Source organism: Panthera uncia (assembly GCF_023721935.1).
Source record: "Panthera uncia isolate 11264 chromosome B3 unlocalized genomic scaffold, Puncia_PCG_1.0 HiC_scaffold_1, whole genome shotgun sequence".
NCBI lineage: Eukaryota > Metazoa > Chordata > Mammalia > Carnivora > Felidae > Panthera > Panthera uncia.
This window is the reverse complement of record NW_026057582.1, coordinates 43,944,080-43,965,610: the sequence shown is the minus strand read 5'-3', so window position 1 is coordinate 43,965,610 and position 21,531 is coordinate 43,944,080. Positions and strand designations below refer to the sequence as shown.

At 40.1% G+C, this 21,531-nt stretch overlaps 1 protein-coding gene across 4 annotated transcripts; it reads left to right on the top strand.

The window, feature by feature from the left end:
* Nucleotides 1–1,500: 1,500 nt before the first annotated feature.
* Nucleotides 1,501–16,717, top strand: MAPK1IP1L (mitogen-activated protein kinase 1 interacting protein 1 like). 4 transcript variants are annotated; one of them, XM_049612746.1, is made up of 5 exons: nucleotides 1,501–1,586; nucleotides 3,456–3,557; nucleotides 9,256–9,277; nucleotides 9,971–10,675; nucleotides 11,903–16,717. In XM_049612746.1, exons 3-5 carry the CDS (start codon nucleotides 9,260–9,262, stop codon nucleotides 11,912–11,914), a joined length of 735 nt encoding a protein of 244 aa, XP_049468703.1. In that variant the 5' UTR covers nucleotides 1,501–1,586; nucleotides 3,456–3,557; nucleotides 9,256–9,259; the 3' UTR covers nucleotides 11,915–16,717. The 4 variants fall into 4 exon arrangements, with proteins under 4 accessions (XP_049468703.1, XP_049468701.1, XP_049468705.1 ...); XM_049612748.1 differs by lacking the exon at nucleotides 1,501–1,586 and adding an exon at nucleotides 1,793–3,252; XM_049612744.1 differs by lacking the exon at nucleotides 3,456–3,557 and having other exon boundaries at nucleotides 1,525–1,586.
* Nucleotides 16,718–21,531: the final 4,814 nt, after the last annotated feature.

Here is a 21,531-nt window from a genome sequence, read left to right as displayed (position 1 = left end):
CTTCCAGAAGCAGATGCCAAGATGTCATTAAATGTGCAAGATTTATTGGGGAAAACACCTATGAAGAAAGAAAGTGTGGAAGTCTTCATACCACTTTGCAAGTCTGACATACATGAAAGAAATTCGAAGGTTGGGTAGGGTGGGCTTCAGACTGCAGGACAGTTGTGAAAAAGCTAAATGGGGATTTAGTTTCTCAGCAAAGGTTGCCTGTGGGAGCCCACAGGGGACAGGAACGGTCTAACTCTAGAACTCTCACTATGCTGTCATTGGCTGGGAGCATGGGAAAACGAAGCTGTCACTCTGATATGTGACCTGGACCAAGGTGAGATGAGGCACTTGACTTGGGCACAAAAATTTTCTGACCAAAAATCTCAGTAATGAAAAGCGGTATTTCAATGCAACATTTTTAAATCAGTTTTTCAAAAAATTCTAATGAAAAAAAGTTAAAATTTTAAAGTAGTTTTACTGACTTCCTACTGACTCAGACTTCCTTATAGCTCCATAAGGCACTTAATTTACTGACTCCTGAGGGCAGGGCAAGTGGTTCACGCTAATACCATTTTACATAGACCATTTTCCCTGTTTAAAAATAAGTCTTCCCTAGGCTTCGGTATTTGCATTTTCTCTATTACTCGTTTTTCAGTATGAGAAGTGTGTGTACTGGTGGAGCAAAGTCAGAAAACCTTGGTTTAGGTAGTTTCTAGTAAAGTGCCCCTCCCCAGTGACCCACTATGGGGTTACACAAAGCAAAATGTTGTAAAGATATTGCACACTTCCAATATGCTTTGATATATGTATTATATATACATATTATATATACTGCATACTATATAATTATGGCATTTTCATTACTTGCTAGCAGTTTCCTTGATGGCTGGGGAAATGTGTCAATCATCCTTCAGACCTGACAGTAAATAGGTAAAAGGTTTATTCAGAGATGAACATGTGGCGAGGAGAGGCATTGATCAGGAAGAAGCTGCAAAGACAGCTGCTCTTTTAGCTAATATCAATTGTCAAGCCATTTGTAAACGTCTTCTCTTTCCTGTTTTGTTCCTTTAGCTCTCCCCAATCTTGGCCCCTGGGCCGGTATCCCCTAATTGGGCCGCATCCACACCCAGCCAGCTTCGAGGCCCGACTGTATAAATCTAAGCATAGGAAACCCAGAATCTGTCCTCAAGCCACTCCAGGAAACGAGTTAGCAATTTCCACCACGCTACTCAAAACGTCACTGGCTACAGAAATTTCCACCGAGTGCTCAGAATTCCGGAAAACCAGGGAGCTTTCCTCCCGCCCACCAAAAGAAAGCTACACCGCCCCGCGGGCAGGCTGCAGTGCCGCAGGGAGCCTGCGGGAGGCGCGCGAGGCCCGGCCCGGCCCGGCCCAGCCCCGGTAGGAGGGTAGAGCGGGGGCGGTGCGCTCGCCGCTTCCTGTTCCGGCGCCAGGAGGAGCTGCGCGCTGTTAGTGCTGCCGCTGCTGCTGCCGCTGCCGCCACTGCCGTCAGTCAGTTCGCGCTCGGTTCTTTCGCACCCGGTTCGCTCGGACCCATCGCCGCTTGTAGACTTTACTGCGGTGTCGGATCTTGCTGGGTGAGACTGCTTCGGCGCTAGGGGGATCATTGAGGGGAGCAAGGGAGCTCGCTCAAGCGAGAGGCGGGCGTGGTAACAGAGGTACCTCGAGTCGCCTCTTCGGGGGCTGGGAGTCAGCGTCTGCCCGCGCCATCTTCCTACGGGCTGCCGATTGCCCCCCAAAACCCCCCAGGAGAAGGCGTCGGAGGCAGGTCACGTCGCGCCCGACGGGTTTCTCCGCTCTTGACGTCAGGATCGGTTTGGGGGCGGGGCGGCGAGCGGGCCCGGCCCCTCCCCCACCCCTTCCCTGGCGGCGCGACCCGCTCGGAGGCCGGTTCGCTCCGGTTGATCCCGGACTCCCTTTGTTCGTTTGGTCGTAAAGGGCTCCGGGCTCTCACCTCTTGGGCCCGACCCCCCACCCCGATTCATTAGTGTCTAATAAAACGGGAGAGATAGGCCTGAATAGAGTCTTGGAGGAATCTGGCACTTGTTTAAGATTATCCGCAGTGTGACAACGTTCTGGTCATTACCAAAGGACTTGATGGCAAATACATTCGATGAACACACAGGACAGAAGCCGTGAGAAGTGCTGAGTTCTGTGATACTGTTTTTTAGGATTTAGGAGCTTATGTTACGCTTGGAAGCTTGTATATAGCTAAAACCATTTCCTCTTTGAAAATCAAGAGCAGTGCTTTTACTGGATAAAATTTTTAACGTTGACGCTTCACACCATACTAACCTGCCCGAAAAAAACTTTTCGTGGCATTACTGTTAAAGAAATAGCACCCTTACACCTGATGATTGTAAAGGCCTGTCTTGAACACGAACCTTCACTACAGGCCAAGGTAGCCTTCAGAAGTCTTTGGGAAGTTCTTTGTTCGGCTGTATTCATTGGGCTAGAAGAACAGAAATTTTCCTTGGTACTGGTGTCTCTGAACCTCCCATTCAAAACTAGTTTGTCTTCAAAACTTGAGTTGGGTTGTGTATGTTAGAACGTTCTTTTCCTCTCGCCAGGAGGAACGGAGACCCATTCCTTAACTACAATCCTTGGGGCCAGTGTGTTTTGGAATTGAGAAATCTTTGGATTTTCTCTTCAGATCTTAGAGAATAAGGTGCATAGACAAGAGATCTCACCCCCGCAAAGTCGGGGCAGCATCCCTAATCCAAATTAATATTTGTGTAGCTATAGGTGTGTTACACTTTATGGAAACTATAAATATCAAGTCCGGTTTTGCCACCAAGTAAGTTTTATGCCAAACTTGGGAATGTTTCTTTTATTTTCATAAGTTTCTGACTTGAGAAGCGCAGATAAAGGTTTGTGGACCTAGAGTAGCGAGCGTAAAAGCTAACATTTGTTGAGTTTTCCTTGTGTGCCAGAAAGTGACCAGGAGATTTATTATGTAAGTCCCAGGGCAGGTCTGTGAGGTTGATATTATTCCTGCTTTTACCTCTGACGTTTGGAGAGGTCAAGCTGTGTAGAGCCAGCCAGTGAAGAGCTGCAGTTATAAGTAGGCATTTGTAACTCTTTTAACCTGTGCTAGCTATATGCCTATGTACACAGGAAGAGGAGGTGGCCACCCACTATTTTTCGAGTGCTGTTATTATAGGCACTTGATTTATGAGTCCCGTTTAGTTTTTCACATCACTGGCCTGTTCTTTATAGTCGAAGAAACGGAGGGTCACTCAGGTGAGCTGAATGTGACTGAGACATTCAGACCTCAGACTAAAGGCCCTCTAAGACTTCTGTTCCTCCCCTTTCTGTATTCCAACCAGTCTGAACTGCTTACACTTCCCAGGGTGTACTCTTCAGCTTTTCCGCAGTTGGCTCTTCTCCTAGGGCCTGTCTCCCACCATTCCCTACACCCAGCTCTTTCTTCATTGTTCTTCCAGGCTGCAAAGGAACTGCCTCTCAGGATTCTTCCCCTGAGACTCCCTTCCTTGATTCCTTTAGGAGCTCTTTGAGGTTCTCTCGGTGCCCTGTGCTTACCTGAGGTAAGGTAGTTACTGTTTAAAGGGTAGTTCTCCACCACACTGTGAATTCCTTAAGCATTTATTCCACACAGTACTATTCACTTCCCCAAAGCCCAACAAAGTTCTTGGTATGTATGTTCCAGACAGAAGTATCCAAGGAAATGTAGAAAATATGGCTGACATAAGGACCCAGTTCCTTGAGTTGCCAAATGTAAAATAGAATGTATCTGATAAAAAGACCAATACTAAAAACAATGATGTATTTTAACTCAAAATTTGTATTTTCGGTATATTACTATCATCTCCCCCCATACGAAACAAATCAGTGCAAAAGTCCTGATTTTTCTTAGTTTCTTCTCATTTTCATTTTACATGTCTGTAGTACTTCATAGATTATTAAATATGCTACTTTTTTTTTTAAGTTTATTCATTTATTTTGAGAGAAAGAGAATGTGAGTGGGGGAGGGTCAGAGAGAATTCCAAGCATGCTCCCTCAGCACAGAGCCTGATGTGGGGCTCAGACCCGTGAGGTGTTTGTGAAATCATGACCAGAGTCATCAGCTTAACTGACTGAGCCACCCCGGCACCCCTAAATATGTTACTTTTAATTATCTGTGAAGTAGTCAGGATTTAACAACTGTTTTGTGGATGATAAATGGTCTCTGGTTAAAGTTTGCCTTAGTCAAAAGACTTATTCAAAAGGATTGACGTCTAGGTTTCATAACTGTCTACTCCTATACTCTTTATCACTACATCACAGTTTGATGGCCCTTTGAAATATTCCTTGTTGAGTAGTCACTAGTAAGTAATTTATGGAGTTCAACTTTTTAAAACCTTGTGATTGGACTGCCATTTTACTCTAAAAGCCATGAGTTACAGAAATATTTTACTCTTCTAGTATATGTCAAAAGAAATTTTGTACTGTTTTAAAATTACTAATCTCAGGATGCCAAGGTGGTTCAGTCAGTTAAGCATGTGACTTCAGCTCAGGTCATGATCTCACGGTTCGTGAGTTCAAGCCCTGTGTCTGGCTCTGTGCTGACAGCTCAGAGCCTGGAGCCTGCCTCATAGTCTGTGTCTCTCTCTCTCTTGGCTTCTCCCCACCCTCTCAAAAATAAATAAACATTTTTTAAAAATTTGTTTAATAAAATTATAAATCTTGGGGCCCCTATGTGGCTAAGTCACTTAAGCATCCGACTCTTGAACTTAGCTCAGGTCATGATCTCACGTTTCGTGAGTTCGAGTCCCTCGCTTTCAGTGTGGAACGGCATTCTCTCTCTTTCTACCCCTCCCCTGCTCATTCTCTCTCTCTCAATCTCAAAATAAATAAACCTCGAAGTAAAATAAAATTACTATTCTTGCTGCTTCGAAAATAAAATTAGTATTTTTCAGGTGATGCGTAGATCCTGCCATAAAGTAGTAATGGAAAGTTTTAGAAGTAATAGCTTTAGAGTATTCCCAAAAGAGAAAGAATGGAAATCTTTCTTGATTATAAACTTTTGGGGAGGAGTAGGAAGGCCACTTCAAGGTTACACTGGCCTCATCTTAATAATTAGCATAATCCAGGTATTTGGGAATAGATTTTTAGAAAATCTAGATTTTTAAAAATGATGTAACTCTTCTCACATTCAAACACTAATGTCCAACTCTATTTCTTACCTTTTTACAATGAACGTATTCTCCAAAGAGTAAATTAAGATGTTTCCCATTAATATGAACACTGCAGGGGAGCCTGAGTAGCTTAGTCAGTTGATTCTGACTCTTGGTTTTGGCTCAGGTCATGAACTCACAGGTCATGGGTTTGAGTCCCTCATTGGGCTTCGTTACTTTAATCATAAGATTTGAGAACCTACAGGATGCCTGGGTGGCTCAGTTGGTTGAGCCTCTCTGACTCTGGATTTTTGTTCTGATCCTGATCCCAGGGTCTTGGGATCAAGCCCATGTTGGGCTCCACATGGATCCTCTCTCTCTTACATATAAGAATATAAGATTCTTATATGTATTCTCTAAAAATATACATACATATATAAAGATTCTTGGAGCGCCTGAGTAGCTCAGTTGGTTAAGCTTCCAACTCTTAATTTCGGTTCAGGTCATGATCTCACGGTTCATGGGTTCGAGCCCCACGTCAGCTCTGCGCTGGCAGGGCAGAGCCTGTTTGGGATTTTCCCTCTCCCTCTTTTTCTGCCCTTTCCCTGCTTGTGTGCACTTAACTCTCTCTCAAAATAAATAAACATTAAAAAAATAGTTTTTAAAGCTTAATAATTAAAAAAAAAAAAAAAGATTCCAGTACCTCCTTTATCTTCCAGAGTTTAATTTTTAACTTCAAATTTGGAAAGCCAGAGTTGCTGGGAAAGGAGTAATTCTGAAGACCCATATAGCAAGACCACATGAAAATGAGTGGATTGCTTTGTTCCCCTCTCCAGAATTAATGTGAACTTTGATACAGAACCATTTTGTTTCAGAGAGGCTCATCCTATTTAAAAAGTGTGTTAGTCTTATATAGACTAAACTTTTCATGCAGTGAAAAGTTTCTTCAGGTGTTAGTCCTAAGAATTTACTATTGTGTGATGTGCTATTTTAGTATAAAACAAACCTTAACATGGGAGTGAATGGATAATTGTATTTGCTCTATGTTTAAGATGTGTTTTTTGACATTCTGGATAAATAGCAAGGTTATAGCAGTTCTGACTTAGGCTTCATATTCTTTTTATCATTCCTTACAACTAACAATACTAAAAAGCAAAACTCTCAGAATGCAAGGATGGCTCAATATTAAGCAATTTTTATATGTAATTAACTAAGTTGATGGCTTAAAGGAGAAAAACTGAGATCAACTCATTAGATGTCAAAAAGATCTGAGGAAATTCAGTGTCTTCCCTAAATGTTTTTTTCTCTAGCAAAATGGAAATAAATAAATCTAGCAACATAGGCATAGACTTCTTTAATTTTTTCAAATCTCAAACTAAAATTGGGAATTTTACTTAAACATTAGAGGCGTTTTGAGAAGAGTTGGGAACAAGAAGATCACTGTGCTCACTATCACTATTTAACATTTCATTGTGAAGTTTAGCTAACACAAAGGAGAAAAGAAGTTAGTTTGGAAAGACAATGTAAAATTATTCTTTTGCAAATGGCATAATTCTTTACCTGAAATCCCAGAGAATCAGCTGAGTTTCAGGAATAAAATAATTTAGTAATATCACCACTTACAAAATTAATACACTAAAATTTAAAAAGTCTTAAATAGGGGCGCCTGGCTGCCTCAGTAAAGCATGCAACTCTTGATACTGGAAGTGTGAGTTTGAGCCCTACATTAATAAAAAAGCAAAAAAAAAAAAAAACAAGCTTAAAAAACTATTGACAAATGACAATGATGGGAACTAGGAAGACATACCTTGTTCTTGAATGAAAAGTTTTGATGTTTTGAATGTATTGCATGTTCCCTATATTAATCTGTAAATTTAATGCAATTCCAACCAAAACAGCAGTGAATTCTTCTTATTTATTTTTCTAAATGATCTGGAAAAAATAAACAATATTCAGGAAAATCTGGGAGGGGGGGAGTGAACAGTAACAATAGGTCAACTTACATTAAAAATTTGTTAAAAATATAAAGGTACTGAAATTAAGATGGAATATTATGGTGCAGATCAGTAGAAAATATCAGATTTCACATTATCTGTGGGAAATAATGGAGGCTCTATAGCCTAGTGGTTAAAAGCCTTGGCTCTGGAATCAGACTGTACTGGAGTTTGAACCCCTTTCTACCTGTCACTAGCTCTGTACCTTTAAGCAAGTTAACTTGATGAGCTTCCTTTTCTGAAGCTGTAAACTGGGCAAAAGAATTTTGCATCTATTCAATGAGATCACCTATGTAAAACACTTTTAGCAGAGTGCCTATTCATGGTAAACATTGTGTAGGTATTTGTTGTTAGGAAGTATTTGTTGCTCATAGTGGCAGTAGAATGTATTGAGGGTAGCTGTCATATCCATTGAGAAAAGATAGATTATACAGCAATTATTGCTTGAAAGAAAAAAAGATTTTTTAAATATGAAATTTATTGTCAAATTGGTTTCCATACAACACCCAGTGCTCATTCCAACAGGTACCCTCCTCAATACCCATCATCCACCCTCCCCTCCCTCCCACCGCCCATCAACCCTCAGTTTGTTCTCAGTTTTTAAGAGTCTCTTATGTTTTGGCTCCCTCCCTCTCTAACCTCTTTTTTTTTCTTCCCCCCTCCATGGTCTTCTCTTACGTTTCTCAGGATCCACATAAGAGTGAAAACATATGGTATCTGTCTTTCTCTGTATGACTTATTTCACTTAACTCCATCTACGTTGCTACAAAAGGCCATATTTCATTCTTTCTCATTGCCATGTAGTATTCCACTGTGTATATAAACCACGATTTCCTTATCCATTCATCCGTTGATGGACATTTAGGCTCAGAAAAAAAGATTTTAAATGAAACCATATTACTACTGTTAGGAAGCATAGGTGAATTTTTTGTCTCACGTTTCAGAGCTAATTTCCTTACAGTTTAACAAAGCGTTAAAAAAAAGATTTACTACTAAGTTGTAAAATTATCAAAGGCAAAAAGAGTACATACTATCTTACTCTGTTCATTGTGAAGTTAAAGAATAGGCAAAAACTAAGAAAATGATTGCTGAGTGGAAGGAGGAGTTGATTGGAAAGTTAGCATGAGTAAATCTGTAGTGAAGGAAAATGTCTGTATCTTTCTTGGTTAATGGGGCATGTATAGTTGTCAGCTTGTTGACCTGAATACCTCACATCCCATGCATTTTATTGGGTATTAATTGTACTTCCCTTTTAGAAATTGACAAAAGTGGCCCAAGGACATGAGCACATTCACAAAATAAATTTATTCTGATTTGGGCATGAAATTTAAAAGAAGCTCTACTTTCCACTTAATTTTAAAGATGTAAGTTGAAACAACAAGGTGGCAGTTATTAACCTGCCATAATTAAAAACTGTTTACAATTTAAAAATTATCCAGGGCGCCTCAGTGGCTCAGTTGGTTGCGCGTCCGACTTCGACTCAAGTCATGATCTTGCAGTTTGTGAGTTCGAGCCTTGTGTCGGGCTCTGTGCTGAGAGCTCAGAGCCTGGAGCTTACTTCGGATTCTGTGTCTCTCCCTCTCTCTGCCCCTCCCATGCTCATGCTCTGTCTCTCAATAATAAATAAATGTTAAAAAAAAATTTTTTTTTAAATATCCAATGGTGAAGAGAAGTTTAAAAAGATAGTGTAAATTTGCAAAGGACTATAAAGTGTCATGACCTTTATAAAAGATGGATTTTAGATAGCCTTACCTGCTGACTATAAATTTCACTTCTAGTACTTTTTCCTGGTGACAGATTCACAAAGATATGTGTTCAGAAGTGTTCACTGTATCATCGTTTTAAACCGCTCAAAATGCAAATGACCTAAACCACCACCAAAATGAGAGTGCAGATCACTTTTTTATATTGGGGATCACTTTTATATGACATGCAGCCAGTAAACAGGGATGACATTTGTAAAACCACATGAAGTGCTATGGAAGTTTTCCCTATTAAAAAAAAAAGAAAAAAGACATTATATACATGATTAAGTAAAAGTGGTATATGCAGAGAAAAGTTCCTCACAGGATATACAAGAAGTGGTAAGCACTGGTTTTGAAATATTCTTTTTTTTCTTTCTTTCTTTTCTTTAGGAAAATGTCTGATGAATTTTCGGTAAGTTGATACATTTATCCTTCATTAGGTTTTTGACTCTTGAAAAAATGACATAGTTCTAACTATGGGCCTCAAGTCTTTTAATTTGAAAGAGATGCTTTGTGTGATTCTTGCTGGGGGCAGGAGGCACATGTGATTTTAATAGATGATTTGCCTTTATTGAGTTAGATATAATATGTTTGAAAATTTGTTGTTGTATGTATTTCTTTATGAATCCTTAAATTAAAAAATTTAAGAAGTGTTGTTACTTGTGTTCTCTAGTAACTTGGCAATGTTAATAATAGCATTTATTGGATATTATATACACCAGACACTATGTTAAGGATATTACATGAATTATCTTATTTAAGCCTCAAGTTAATGCTAAAGTTTTTTGTTTGTTTGTTTGTTTTTAATGAGGAAACTAAAGCTCAGAGAGGGTATGTAACTTGTTTGCTGTAAAGCCAGGATTCAAACCCACGGTATTTTGATTTATTGTATTTAGAAAATTTGATCTTCTCTAAGGAATTTGCATTGTGAAGTTGGTTTTTATATTAAATGAATTGTTTTTAAACTGAGCAGCCTGCCTTTTGAAGATGTTCTACAGGTTTATAATCCCTGATTCTGTAGCTTACTGTCCTTTATGGGTATGCAATCATATTTGACATGGCTCGTCCCTGAAGATTGATAAGACATGCCTGTTTTGTATTCCAGTTGGCAGATGCGCTACCTGAACACTCCCCTGCCAAAACCTCTGCTGTGAGCAATACAAAACCTGGCCAACCTCCTCAAGGCTGGCCAAGTTCCAACCCTTGGAATAACCCAAGTGCTCCACCTTCTGTGCCATCTGGACTCCCACCAAGTGCAACACCCTCCACTGTGCCTTTTGGACCAGCACCAACAGGAATGTATCCCTCTGTGCCTCCCACCGGACCACCTCCAGGACCCCCAGCACCCTTTCCTCCTTCTGGACCATCATGTCCCCCACCTGGTGGTCCTTATCCAGCCCCAACTGTGCCAGGCCCTGGCCCCACGGGGCCATATCCTACACCAAATATGCCCTTTCCGGAGCTTCCAAGACCATATGGTGCACCCACAGATCCAGCTGCTGCTGGTCCTTTAGGTCCATGGGGATCCATGTCTTCTGGACCTTGGGCACCAGGAATGGGTGGGCAGTATCCTACCCCTAATATGCCATATCCATCTCCAGGGCCATATCCTGCACCTCCTCCCCAAGCACCAGGGGCAGCACCACCTGTTCCGTGGGGCACTGTTCCACCAGGAGCCTGGGGACCACCAGCACCATATCCTGCCCCTGCAGGATCATATCCCACACCAGGACTCTATCCCACTCCCAACAATCCTTTTCAAGTGCCTTCAGGACCTTCTGGTGCTCCACCGATGCCTGGTGGCCCCCATGTGAGTGTTAAATTTATTACTTAAAATGCACTAATAGTCACATAAACACAACTGAAAGATTACTTGCCTCCAGTTTGAATAGATTAGAAAGCTTATAGAACTTTTTAAGAGAAGGGGTGTGTGTATATGAGATAAGAGTACATTTCAAGCTTGAGATAAAGCATTTAAAAGAATAAAACCTATGTATTCTTGGTACTGAAATTAGGACAATTTCCCAAAGATCCCCAAAGACTTTGTAATGTAGTAAGCAGTGTCCTTAACATCCTTGAGGTAAACTCAGGTGCATTTCATTGGACTTCTTTTTTTTTTAAACATTTCTCAATCATGTTTTATAGCATCACCACAAAGTACAGTTCAGTAAAAACAATCTTGGTCTGACTTGATACAGAGAGCGATTTTTAAAGAATCCAAGGCAGTGAATATATAACATTGCCTGTTCTTCCTGTAACTCTCCATAGTGTTTCTCAGCCAGAGTTTTGTTAGGTCCTCGGCAGCATTGAGATCGATACTATATCACTATTCTGCATTGTCAGTTACCGGTAATGCTTCATGCTTTACTGTCAGCCAAGCCAGAGTAGTAGGGTCGACATCTTAGTTGGAGAACCTGACTTGGGCATATGACCAAATAGAAAAGCAGCCCACTTCCTCCCAGAAGGAAGCCAAGTGAATCTTCAGAGTCCTGATTCTCATTAGGGGAAAAAAGTCAACTTACTCTTAACAAAATAATCAGATCTCCAACTAGATTAATCAAATATTCACCTCAACTGTAAAGGAAAAAGAATCTTTTTTCTTTTTTATAATTTTTTAAAGTTTATTTATGAGACACACTCACACACATGAGTGGGGGAGGGGCAGAGTAAGAGGGAGACACAGAATCTGAAGGAGGCTCCAGGCTCTGAGCTGTCAGCCCAGAGCCTAACACAGGGCTTGAACTCCCAAACCATGAGATCATGACCTGAGCTGAAGTCAGACACTTAACCAATCGAGCCACCCAGGTGCCCCAGAAAAAGAATCTTAATAAAATGCTCCCCAAACTCACTTTCATTAGTATAAATTCTTGCTATATGTATTTTCTTTAAATTTTTTTTTGCAAATTGTAGCCAAAATAAATGAGATGACTTGCTGTTTGGATTTATTAAGGAATACATTTATTTTAAGCCACAGCAAGGAGTTGTTAAATTCCACTTACAAAATCTAGCGGTTTACTTTTTCTTTTTTCTATTGCAGTCTTACCATTAAGTTAATGGATGAAGAGAGGACGCTTTGCTTTTTGAAGTACATATGTATGCACATGAATGCATACATAAAAATTGGTGGTTTCACTGTTCTTAGAGGGCATTCATGAAAGAACAACTCTTGCACCTCTCAGAGAAGATATCTGCCTCTTGTACTTGGATGTATAGTACATCTGATGGATACAATCAGATAAAAATGTAAAAGTAAATCATTCAAATGTGATTTTTATTTGGTTTTTATGGAACGCTAAAGTGATGAAGTATATTGAATAGCTCTTTGATACAATTTGTCTAAAACAAGTTTTTGATTTGTTTAAATTATGAAACCACACACTTAAAACTCTAAGATGATGTGGATTATTGTTAGAATCTGCAACCTCATTGGCAAATTATTTCAAATATTTTTCTATAATCACTTTTTCCCCTAAATAAACACACTTTGAAAACAATCACATTGTCATAATTTAAACAAATGATGCCTCTCAACATCTTGAGCTGCCCTGTCTACAGGATGACCAAATCTGGTCCTCTTGAGGTTGTAGTTTGGATATACGTTTTAAAGCTATTGGTAATTATTGTCTGATGTTGAGTTCATTAGCCAGGCAGTGTTCGCTTTTATCCTTGATCTTTTAGTAAAAACTTGTCTTTCATTTTGAGTTCCACCTGATTTGCTTCATTGTTAGCCAGATGGGTCACACATGTCTAAAATCTGCCATGTATGAAAACTTTTTTCTTTTTAATGCAGGCCAACATGTGTGTAAATTGTTATTAGAGAATTAGCGATCTCTGTATTACTTTGGAATAGATTTTGAGATGTCAATATTGCTTTGGAAAGAACTCAAAGAAGGAAATAATTCTCTCTGTCTTGAACCTCAAGCCAGAGGAAGCCCTGGAAATTGCTTCATAGTGACAAGTAACTTGCATTCCCACAAAACGCTCTTCTACCCAGACCCTTCCAGGAAGATGGCTCTCCCTCAGTTCTTGAAGGAGCACATCCCTTAGTTTCTCTCTGATTTGGAAAACTGGCACACTCTAGGGGTCTAGTGTAAACACGTAAAGCAGTTACATTTCAAGAACTTCAGTCATTTAGACATGACTGTTCTCTTTGTACAAGCGTGATCAAAATGTGTCTGTGTCTTTCGGAGTCTGGTTAAGCCGGGTCATGGTCTCTTGCATAGTTTCTTGCATCTGTCTGTAAAGTGCTTAAGGCTAATTGGTCAGTTCTGTATTTGTTGACAGGTAAACAGGTAGAATTGAGTGCCATCCTTCACAACTGTCCTCTAGCTCTAACACTGAAAATAATAATAAGTATAGATCTCTGCAGTTGAGTTGAAAGCAGTGTGACTGTTGCTTAAATAAGTGTAACCACCAAAATAGCCTAAGTAGTTTTTTAGCACCTTATCTTTAAATCAGATTCTTAGATTCTTAGAACTGACTATGTTATTTGTCAGATAACATTTTGAAACTTTGAATGTATCCGTCAGGTTACTAAAATATGTTGTGAATTTCTTGACTAGTATAGGAGAGATTTATGTTAGAGCTCTTGTTTTTGCTTAGAAATGAGATATTTAGTAGTTTGTTTCTCTTATAGTTGAAATGTCAAGAATGCCAAATGCTGCCAATTTAATGGTTTGATAGCTACCTCCTTTTAAGAAAGCAAGATGGTCATCTTTGAGAAGAACATTCAGTGTTAAAGCTCCTTTTTAAGTAGATGATAGAGTCAAGCTTTCAGAATTGAAACTGAATTGTTTAGATATTTTCAGACTGGGGAATGTCGTTAGACAGCTCTTTACATAGTGGCACAAGCGGTCTTTTTTTTCTTCCCCTTGCAAGGCAATCTGCAACTATCTACAACACTGTTGGAATCTTTTGTCAAAGTAGCCTCCCATTTACAAGGCAGGAGCCTTAGGAGGTATTTTAGCTTAGGGATCGGGCAATATCCTGTCAACTAACTGTAGGAATAAGACGGGAAAAGTGAGATAGCAAAAATCTCCTTGTGGTTATTTTGGTTGTGCTACATTGGGGTAAGGTGACAGCTCTGGCTTTAGATACAATATTTAACACTAGAGGATGATGTTTGACTGAAACAAGTGGCAGCATGTTTGGGAATCTGTCATTGCGGAGTCTTGTTTATTAGAGGAGAAAATCTGCTAAAGGATTGGGAAGGACCAGGAGCCTGAGATTTGGAATTAGTACCCCCAATAAGTATATACATTTGGCTAGTGACCCATACTGCCCAGTGTGGCCATGACACAACACCTTTTCTTTGCTTTTTGAGGACTTTCCAACTAGTAGTTGGGAAATTTTTTTTAACATAAGAATGGGAATCAAAGGGACTAGAATTTACTTTTATACTCCTTTTAGCCTTTTAGAGCATTATTTCTCAACTTGGGAGAGTCTTCATTCTTGTGGGCACTCTGGGACAAAAACGTATTTTTAGGTTCAGGGTAAAGTTAAAAGCAGAAGTTATTTCAGTGGAGGAATGGGGGAAAGGTTGCGAGGAAGGTTTTTTTTCTTTACAGGGGAATAATGTTGCTTTCGAAACAAGTCCTAGGCTGGCATCCGTTTAGGGAGGAGACCGTTTCTTAGAAAAGTTTGCCTGGTCTTTGAAGGGAATACATGGTGTGGGATATGCTGGCACTTGGACTGTCTCAGAGCAAGAACTTTAAGACAAATTTGATGGAGATCATTGAGATGTGTTGAGGAATAGTGCTTCTGGAGTTGGAATCTTAGATTTTGAAATGTCGAACCTAAAAATGACAACAAAAAATGAAAATAAAGACCTCAGGTCCTTATCACACGTGCAGTTTCTCAAGAATCAAGGCTCCTTAAACGAGTGTGTGAACTACCTTGGCTTGTCCATACTGGACTTAGCCTGGCACCTTTTCATGCTTTTGAAGATGGCTGTTTACAAGTCTGACTCCACAGCCCTGTTTTGTATAAAGTAATGCATCGATTATTCAGGAGTAGACAATACATTTGTTTTAGTTACCCCAGGGCCTCCTCCTTTCTGCCTTGTTTTTAGTGTTTATTGTTTTCAGTAGAGAATAGTAAAAGGGGAGAGAAGAAAGGGGTGACTTTTTGGCCTTGGTCTGGCACACCACTACAGCAGAATATTGGCATAGAAGTCAGTTTTGCCCATAAAATTTTACCTCACAAATAATTCGCTACATACCGTACTCAAACGTACAGCTTTTGAAACTATTGGTATAGATGAACGAAGCCCTACTCAAGTCTCAATTACAATACTGTGCCTGGTTTGCATATCAGTTAGTTGCCTATACTTCTAAGTGATGAGTGCCAATGTCTTCCTTCCTCACCCTGAATAATCTAGTGCTAGATTTATAAAATGCCAGGGTTATAAACCCTGGAAATTAAAGCTAAGCACAGACCTGCAGGTGTTGGTTTTTGAAAAACAAGGTTAGAATCAGATGAATCACACTGATACATGTACTATGCATAGAAAGTAAAGGGTGACTTTCAGGGAAGACTATAATTTAATCTTAAGCAATATTTAGTATTGAAGACAGACACTTTTTATTTTCAGAATTCTGCCAAGTAAAAAAAAAATTGTCAAAATAATCAGTGTTAAAGAAATGCCATGCAAGCTTCTGGCTATAGAAAACACTGAGAACTGCATTCATTTAAGAGACACTTCAGTGTCTGATCCCGGTGCTTTGCCAGATTCCAGAGATACAGAGATGAAAGAGAATGCCTGTCCTGCAGAGGCTTACAGTCTAGGGGTGGCATTGGAAAATTCAGTAGTGCACCCATTTTTGGTTTACCTAGATAAACATTTTAATTTGCCACTGGTGGAAATTATAGAACAGCCTTTGGACATTTTAAAGAGCAAAGTATGGTATACCTTTTTTTTTTTAAGTAAGAAATTAATGTTTTTCAAGATCGTAGTGTTTGTCAGTGCAGCTATTCATGTGTGCAAAGTAATGGGACGTTTTTCCTCTTCAATTCCTCCCTGGATGAAGGCACTTAAACTGCCTGTCCCTGGTTAGCAGATACTGATTTGTTGCCATTAAGTAAACTTGACTTCTTATGCGTGCTCTATAAAAAGGTTTTTTTTTTTTGTATTTTTTCTTAATATTGTGATTTTTTTTAAGTTGACTTAATAATGACAAATTTAATGTATGTAATTGTCTATGCATTTTAAGTTAAACTGCCTACAATGTGATTTGAGACCTAGACATTTGTTTGTATTATGAACTGTAAGCAATCTGTTTGAAACGTTAGGTTTATCACCTGCTGCTGTATTTGTAAACAAAGACATATGTTGCTTTAAGAAGTAATTATAATTAGGAATAGTCTATGGATGTGATACTTGATATTTTTTAAGATAAACTTGTTTGCTTTTGTGTATTATACCAGAAAACTTTTTTAAAAAATGTATTTTCATGGTTTCATAGTTTTTCCATGTATCTTATTCTGCAGCCCAGTTCTGGGCTTCCCTGAGAAGTCCTTAGTCTAATTAACTGCAAAATTGTTGTAAGAAAGAAAGAAAGAAAGAGCGGGCCTGAGACGCTCCTCTGTGTGTGACCTGCATTCACGAAGGCATTTAAACAGGCTGCCTGGGAACAACCCTCCACAAACCCACTTTCAGCAACATGGTGTCCATTGTGTGGGTTTCTTCTCCCTTCAAGGCTATGTCATTCTTTGTAACCAGGTTATCTGTATAATCAGAGTTTCTTTGCCCCAGCTGCCACCACCCCCACTTTTATGAAAGATTGTTCTGTTCTTGTCATAACTACTGTGCCTGTGGTGAGGGCCACATTAATAAACTTGGTACAGTTCACCATTCCCTTTCCACAGGGGGGTTTGTTAGCCTGCCTTGAACCCCAGTGTGGTTGGGGCTATAAACGAGTCACTTGTACTATATTAGGCTTTTGAAAGAACCTTCTGCTTTTTGCCTTATAATTGGACACCGTGCAACTGTAAATTTTTTTAAGTTGCATTTGATGTCTTACTTCCTATCTCCTAAAGGTGGGCTAGGGTTCCTTCCCATCATGAGATGACAGTGTTTCAGCCAACACCTTCTTCCCTGGGGACCTGACCCAAGCAGGTTCTCTTTCTACCACCATATTAAAACTTAGCACCGATCCTTTTGCAGCAGATTTCTAAAGCAAAATAGAATCCTATTCGCTTACTTATTTTCAGTAAGACAATGCAATACACAATTCTAATACCAGAAGAGAATTTGGGCCATCCCTCAGTTTGTTCCTATGGCATGTAAACATGATTCTCCTCGTGTGGGCATTGAACAGTTCCATTTTCACTCTTATTTTGTGGTGCCCTGCGCTGCCAGGGATGAGGAGAAGGTAGAGCTTAGTCCCTCCCTACTCTGTGCTTTCACTAAAGCAATTCCACTCTTCCACTTTATCATTTTACTTACTGTATTAGCTTGGGCTGCCATAACAAAACATCACAGATTGGGTGGCTTAGCCAACAGAGATTTATTTCTCAAAGTTCTGGAGGGCAGGAAGTCCTCCCATCAAGGTGCTGGTCCTGCTCAGTTCCCAGTAAGGACTCTGTGGCTTGTAGATGGCTGTCTCCTCACTGTGTCCTCATAGTGGAGAGAGAAGAAGCAAGCTCTGTTGTCTCTTATAAGGACACTAATCCCATCATGGGCACCCTACCCTTGTAACCTCATCTAAATGAATTACTCCCAAAGGCTCCATCCTCGAGTACCATCACATCCAGGGTTAGGACTTTGATGTGAATTTGGGGGGACACAAGTTGGTTCATAGCACTTACAGATAAGTTGCTTGGGGGAACAGATGTTTTGCTGCTTTTAAATTTCAGAAATGGTTGTAGATGATGGTTTCTTTGTTGAGGTTTGCTGAAATCACAATCCTAGATTCACAAGTATAATAGAATCTCAGGCCACCTAGAATTCTAAGCTATGCTTACGAGTGTTAGTATCATCTAAGAGGAAATGTAACACTGTGGTCAGTTTTTGCTGTGGTCCTTATTTTATGTTAAGCCTCTTTTTTAAACCACCATTTAGACTAGCATTCCTTAAAGTTAGGTAGACAGATTAAAAAGAATCCTTTTTTAGAGATAAGGAAACCTTGAAAAGGTTATTTAAGTAAATTCCCAAAGTCATAGTAATAAAGGATGGCGCCAACTCTGTCACCAGGGCTTAGGGTTTGTCTACTTTTTGTTCAGGCATCCAGTACCCTTTTTATGCAGTTGCTTGCTTACCAGTCTAGACCATTGCCTTTTCTCTTCCACTTGTTCTTGTTCCCTTAAGCTGCCACTGGTAGGTTCCAAAGCTGTGGGAAAACTCCCAAAACAACTGGGTAACTTTTTAGACAAAGAGATCAAGTTAAATAGAGCTTCATATATTGTCCTACTTAATGGCTTCGTTTACTGGGAGCTAATGATAGCTTCTATGCACATTTTACATACGTTAGCTCATTTGATTCTTAACACCTCTGCTTTTGAGATAATACACAATCCAGGAGGAGACAAAAACAAGTCGTTGACACTACTAAACATTTTATGTGCACTATCTCAGTTAAGCCTCCCAGCAAACCTCTAAGACAAGGACAGTTCTCATCCCCATTTTATAGATGATGCAACTAAGGCTAAGAGGTTATAGAGATCACACAGTTCCTATGTAAAGAACTGAGATTAGAATCCTAGGTGTGACTGATAGCAAAGCTTTCCCTGTATACCACTGTACTACAGAATGCTGCTACTAAGAACAACATCTTACATGTGCCTATCCTGGTTGCTTTAGTGCTGTAGTTCTGCTTCCAAAATTGTATACCTAGAAAGTCCAATCCATCTAACATTGAACATTATGCAGCTGGCCTTTTACACGTTTTATGTCAACTGAATCAGTTTCATTGGATATTCACTTTAAAGAGCTAGAGTTTGTGTTTGAAATGCATATTCTTATAGTTGATGGATAAGCACAATTCTTAAACTACTTAGAACTTGGTTATATCTTCATAAACAAAGGCAAATTATGTTCAAAGGCGTAGCAGTTAAAAGTAGGTTTAAGATCTGAATATAAGAGTTGTTAACGAAAGGTAATGGGTGATCAAACCCCTAGTTGCAGTCCTACTGATTATTGAGCACACTGGGTATCTAGCTGCCCCTTGGTGAGAAAGGCTTGGACAAGGCTGTCAGAGTGGCCGAGACAGAAGAGGTCTCTGTTAGCAGTGGAGGAACAGCCAAGATGTACAGGAGAACTGTACAGAGGGTGGGAGAGTCCAAGGAAGGTTCTGCCAAGTATGGCTTGACAGTTCTTTTTTTAAACTTGCTAGTACAGGACATGCTAAGTTAAAACATCTGAACTGTTGCCTAGTTACTGCAACACACAAAAATCCCAAGGACTAAACTTAATGAATACCTGGATCCCTTCTTGAATGCCCAAAGAAATCTCTACAAAAAAAAGACCCAACTACATGACTAATGATTAGGAAGAACTAGCACCCACGCTTTTTGTAGAAGTGGGATAAAGAGGATTAATGTGAACTCTACAAACTTCACCAGATTTCTTATCTGAAAAGTAGTAATAAGTCTCCACCTCTGGTGAATCTGCAATAGAAATCTGATCAAATTCTAGAAGGCAACCATTCATGGTTCAGTGAACAGCACAACTGCTGGGGACTCCAGGGAACAGAGTTTTTAGCTTTGAGCTCAGCTCAGCAGTGCGATTTGCTGCAATTGACTAGCTTCCTGTGCTCACTCGCTTACCTTATGATAAAACAGATCATAATGCTCAAAGTATCCGAAGTACGCAAGGGTGAAAATGGAACACTCTTCCCTCTAGCCAAAGGGATGTATTTGGTGCATTAGCATAACTAAAAGATTACACCTCTAGTATATAATACCTATATTAATATTCCTCTTTCAAATTAGGTTGTCCTAGAGCCCCTGAGTGGCTTAGTTAAGTGTCTGACTCTTGATTTTGGCTCAGGTCATGATCTCACGGTTTGTGAGGTCACCCCCTATGTCTTCTTGGGATTCTCTCTTCCTTTCTGCCTCTCCCCCACTCTCTTGCTCTCTCTCTCAAAATAAACTGAAAAAATTAGATTAGCATGCTTGGGGCCTAAAAGCTACATAATGTGATAAAACATTTATTGAACACCAAGGTTGTACTATAAGTGTTCATACATCTGTTTGCCTGGAACAATTCTGGTTTATGTTGTCCAGGTGTAATTATTAATAGCACCCTCCTTGTATTCTCAAGTGTCCTGGTTTTGAGGATAGATTATTATATGGCTATCCTAACTATAACAAAAAAGAATGCAAGTGAAGATTTTCTGTATGTTTCCTGAGATATAAAAATTCATCCTGGGGTGCCTGGATGGCTCAGTTGGTTAAGCATCTGACTCTTAATCTCAGCTCAGGTCTTGATCTCAGGGCTGTGAATTCAAGCCCCATGTTGGGCTCCATGCTGGGCATGAAGCCTACTTAAACAAAAAACACCTCATCCTAAAGAACATGGTTCACATATCAATTAGGCTGCCACTTAATACAGCATCTTTTCTTTTTTTCAGTGTTTATTCATTTTTGAGAGACAGAGGGTGTGAGCAGGGGAGGGGCAGGGGGAGACAATCTGAAGTAGGCTCTAGGCTCTGAGCTGTCAGCGTAGCCCCACGCGGGGCTCAAACCCATGAACTGTGAGATCATGACCTAAGCCAAAGTCAGATGCTTAACCAACTGAACCACCCAGGCACCCATATACTTCATCTTAAAGGTGAAGAAAGTTATCCAAATCACTCAATTGCAGCCATATCATCTTCAGCAAGTCCTACAGGCAAGAAGCACACACATTCTAGTTCTAGAATAGGAAGTCATGCCTTTTTTAGGGGAGAGGAGATGGATAGAGAAGGATTGATGGGAATACTACTTTTCTGGGCATCTCTCCAAGGGTTTCTGCCTCATGGCCTCAAATGTGTCCCCTACCCCCCTCCAAGTTCTGAAAGCAATTCTCCTTAAAGTTCCAAGTTTCTTTGTTGTTTTTAACTTAATCTTCTCACAAACTGAATAGCACTGAAAATTATGTCCAGTTTTTTGGATCTTTTAGCCGCTGCATACAGACATTACCAAATCTGTGGTAGAATTGCATTGCATTTCCTCCAGCCCTGGGCAGACATGAGTGTTTCTAATTCATTAGTGGTGGGATGGAACAGACAGTGAAATTATTTCAAAGGGTACATTAGTGGCAGGGAATAAATGATGAAAACTTGTTAAACCACTTCACAAATATCTGTTGGCTGGAGTAATGGTTCTCACTTTTATGGTCCTTGAGACACATTTTTTTTTAATGTTTATTTTGAGAGAGAGCGCATGCAAGTGGGGGAGGGGCAGAGAGAGGGAGAGAGAGAGAATCCCAAGTAAACTCTGCACTGTTAGCGCAGAGCCTGACGCAGGGTTCCATCCCATGAACCGTGAGATCATGACCTGAGCCAAAATCAAGAGTCAGCGCTTAACTGAGCCACCCAGGCACCCCTGAGACACCTTTCTTAGTAGTGGAACTGGTGGCTCTCCTGGAAGGAGTGGACACTTCAGGGACAGGCACACGATATCCCACTAGCATTCCTGTTTGAGTAGAATGCCTATGGCCATGACCAAATTCTCTCGCAAGTTTTC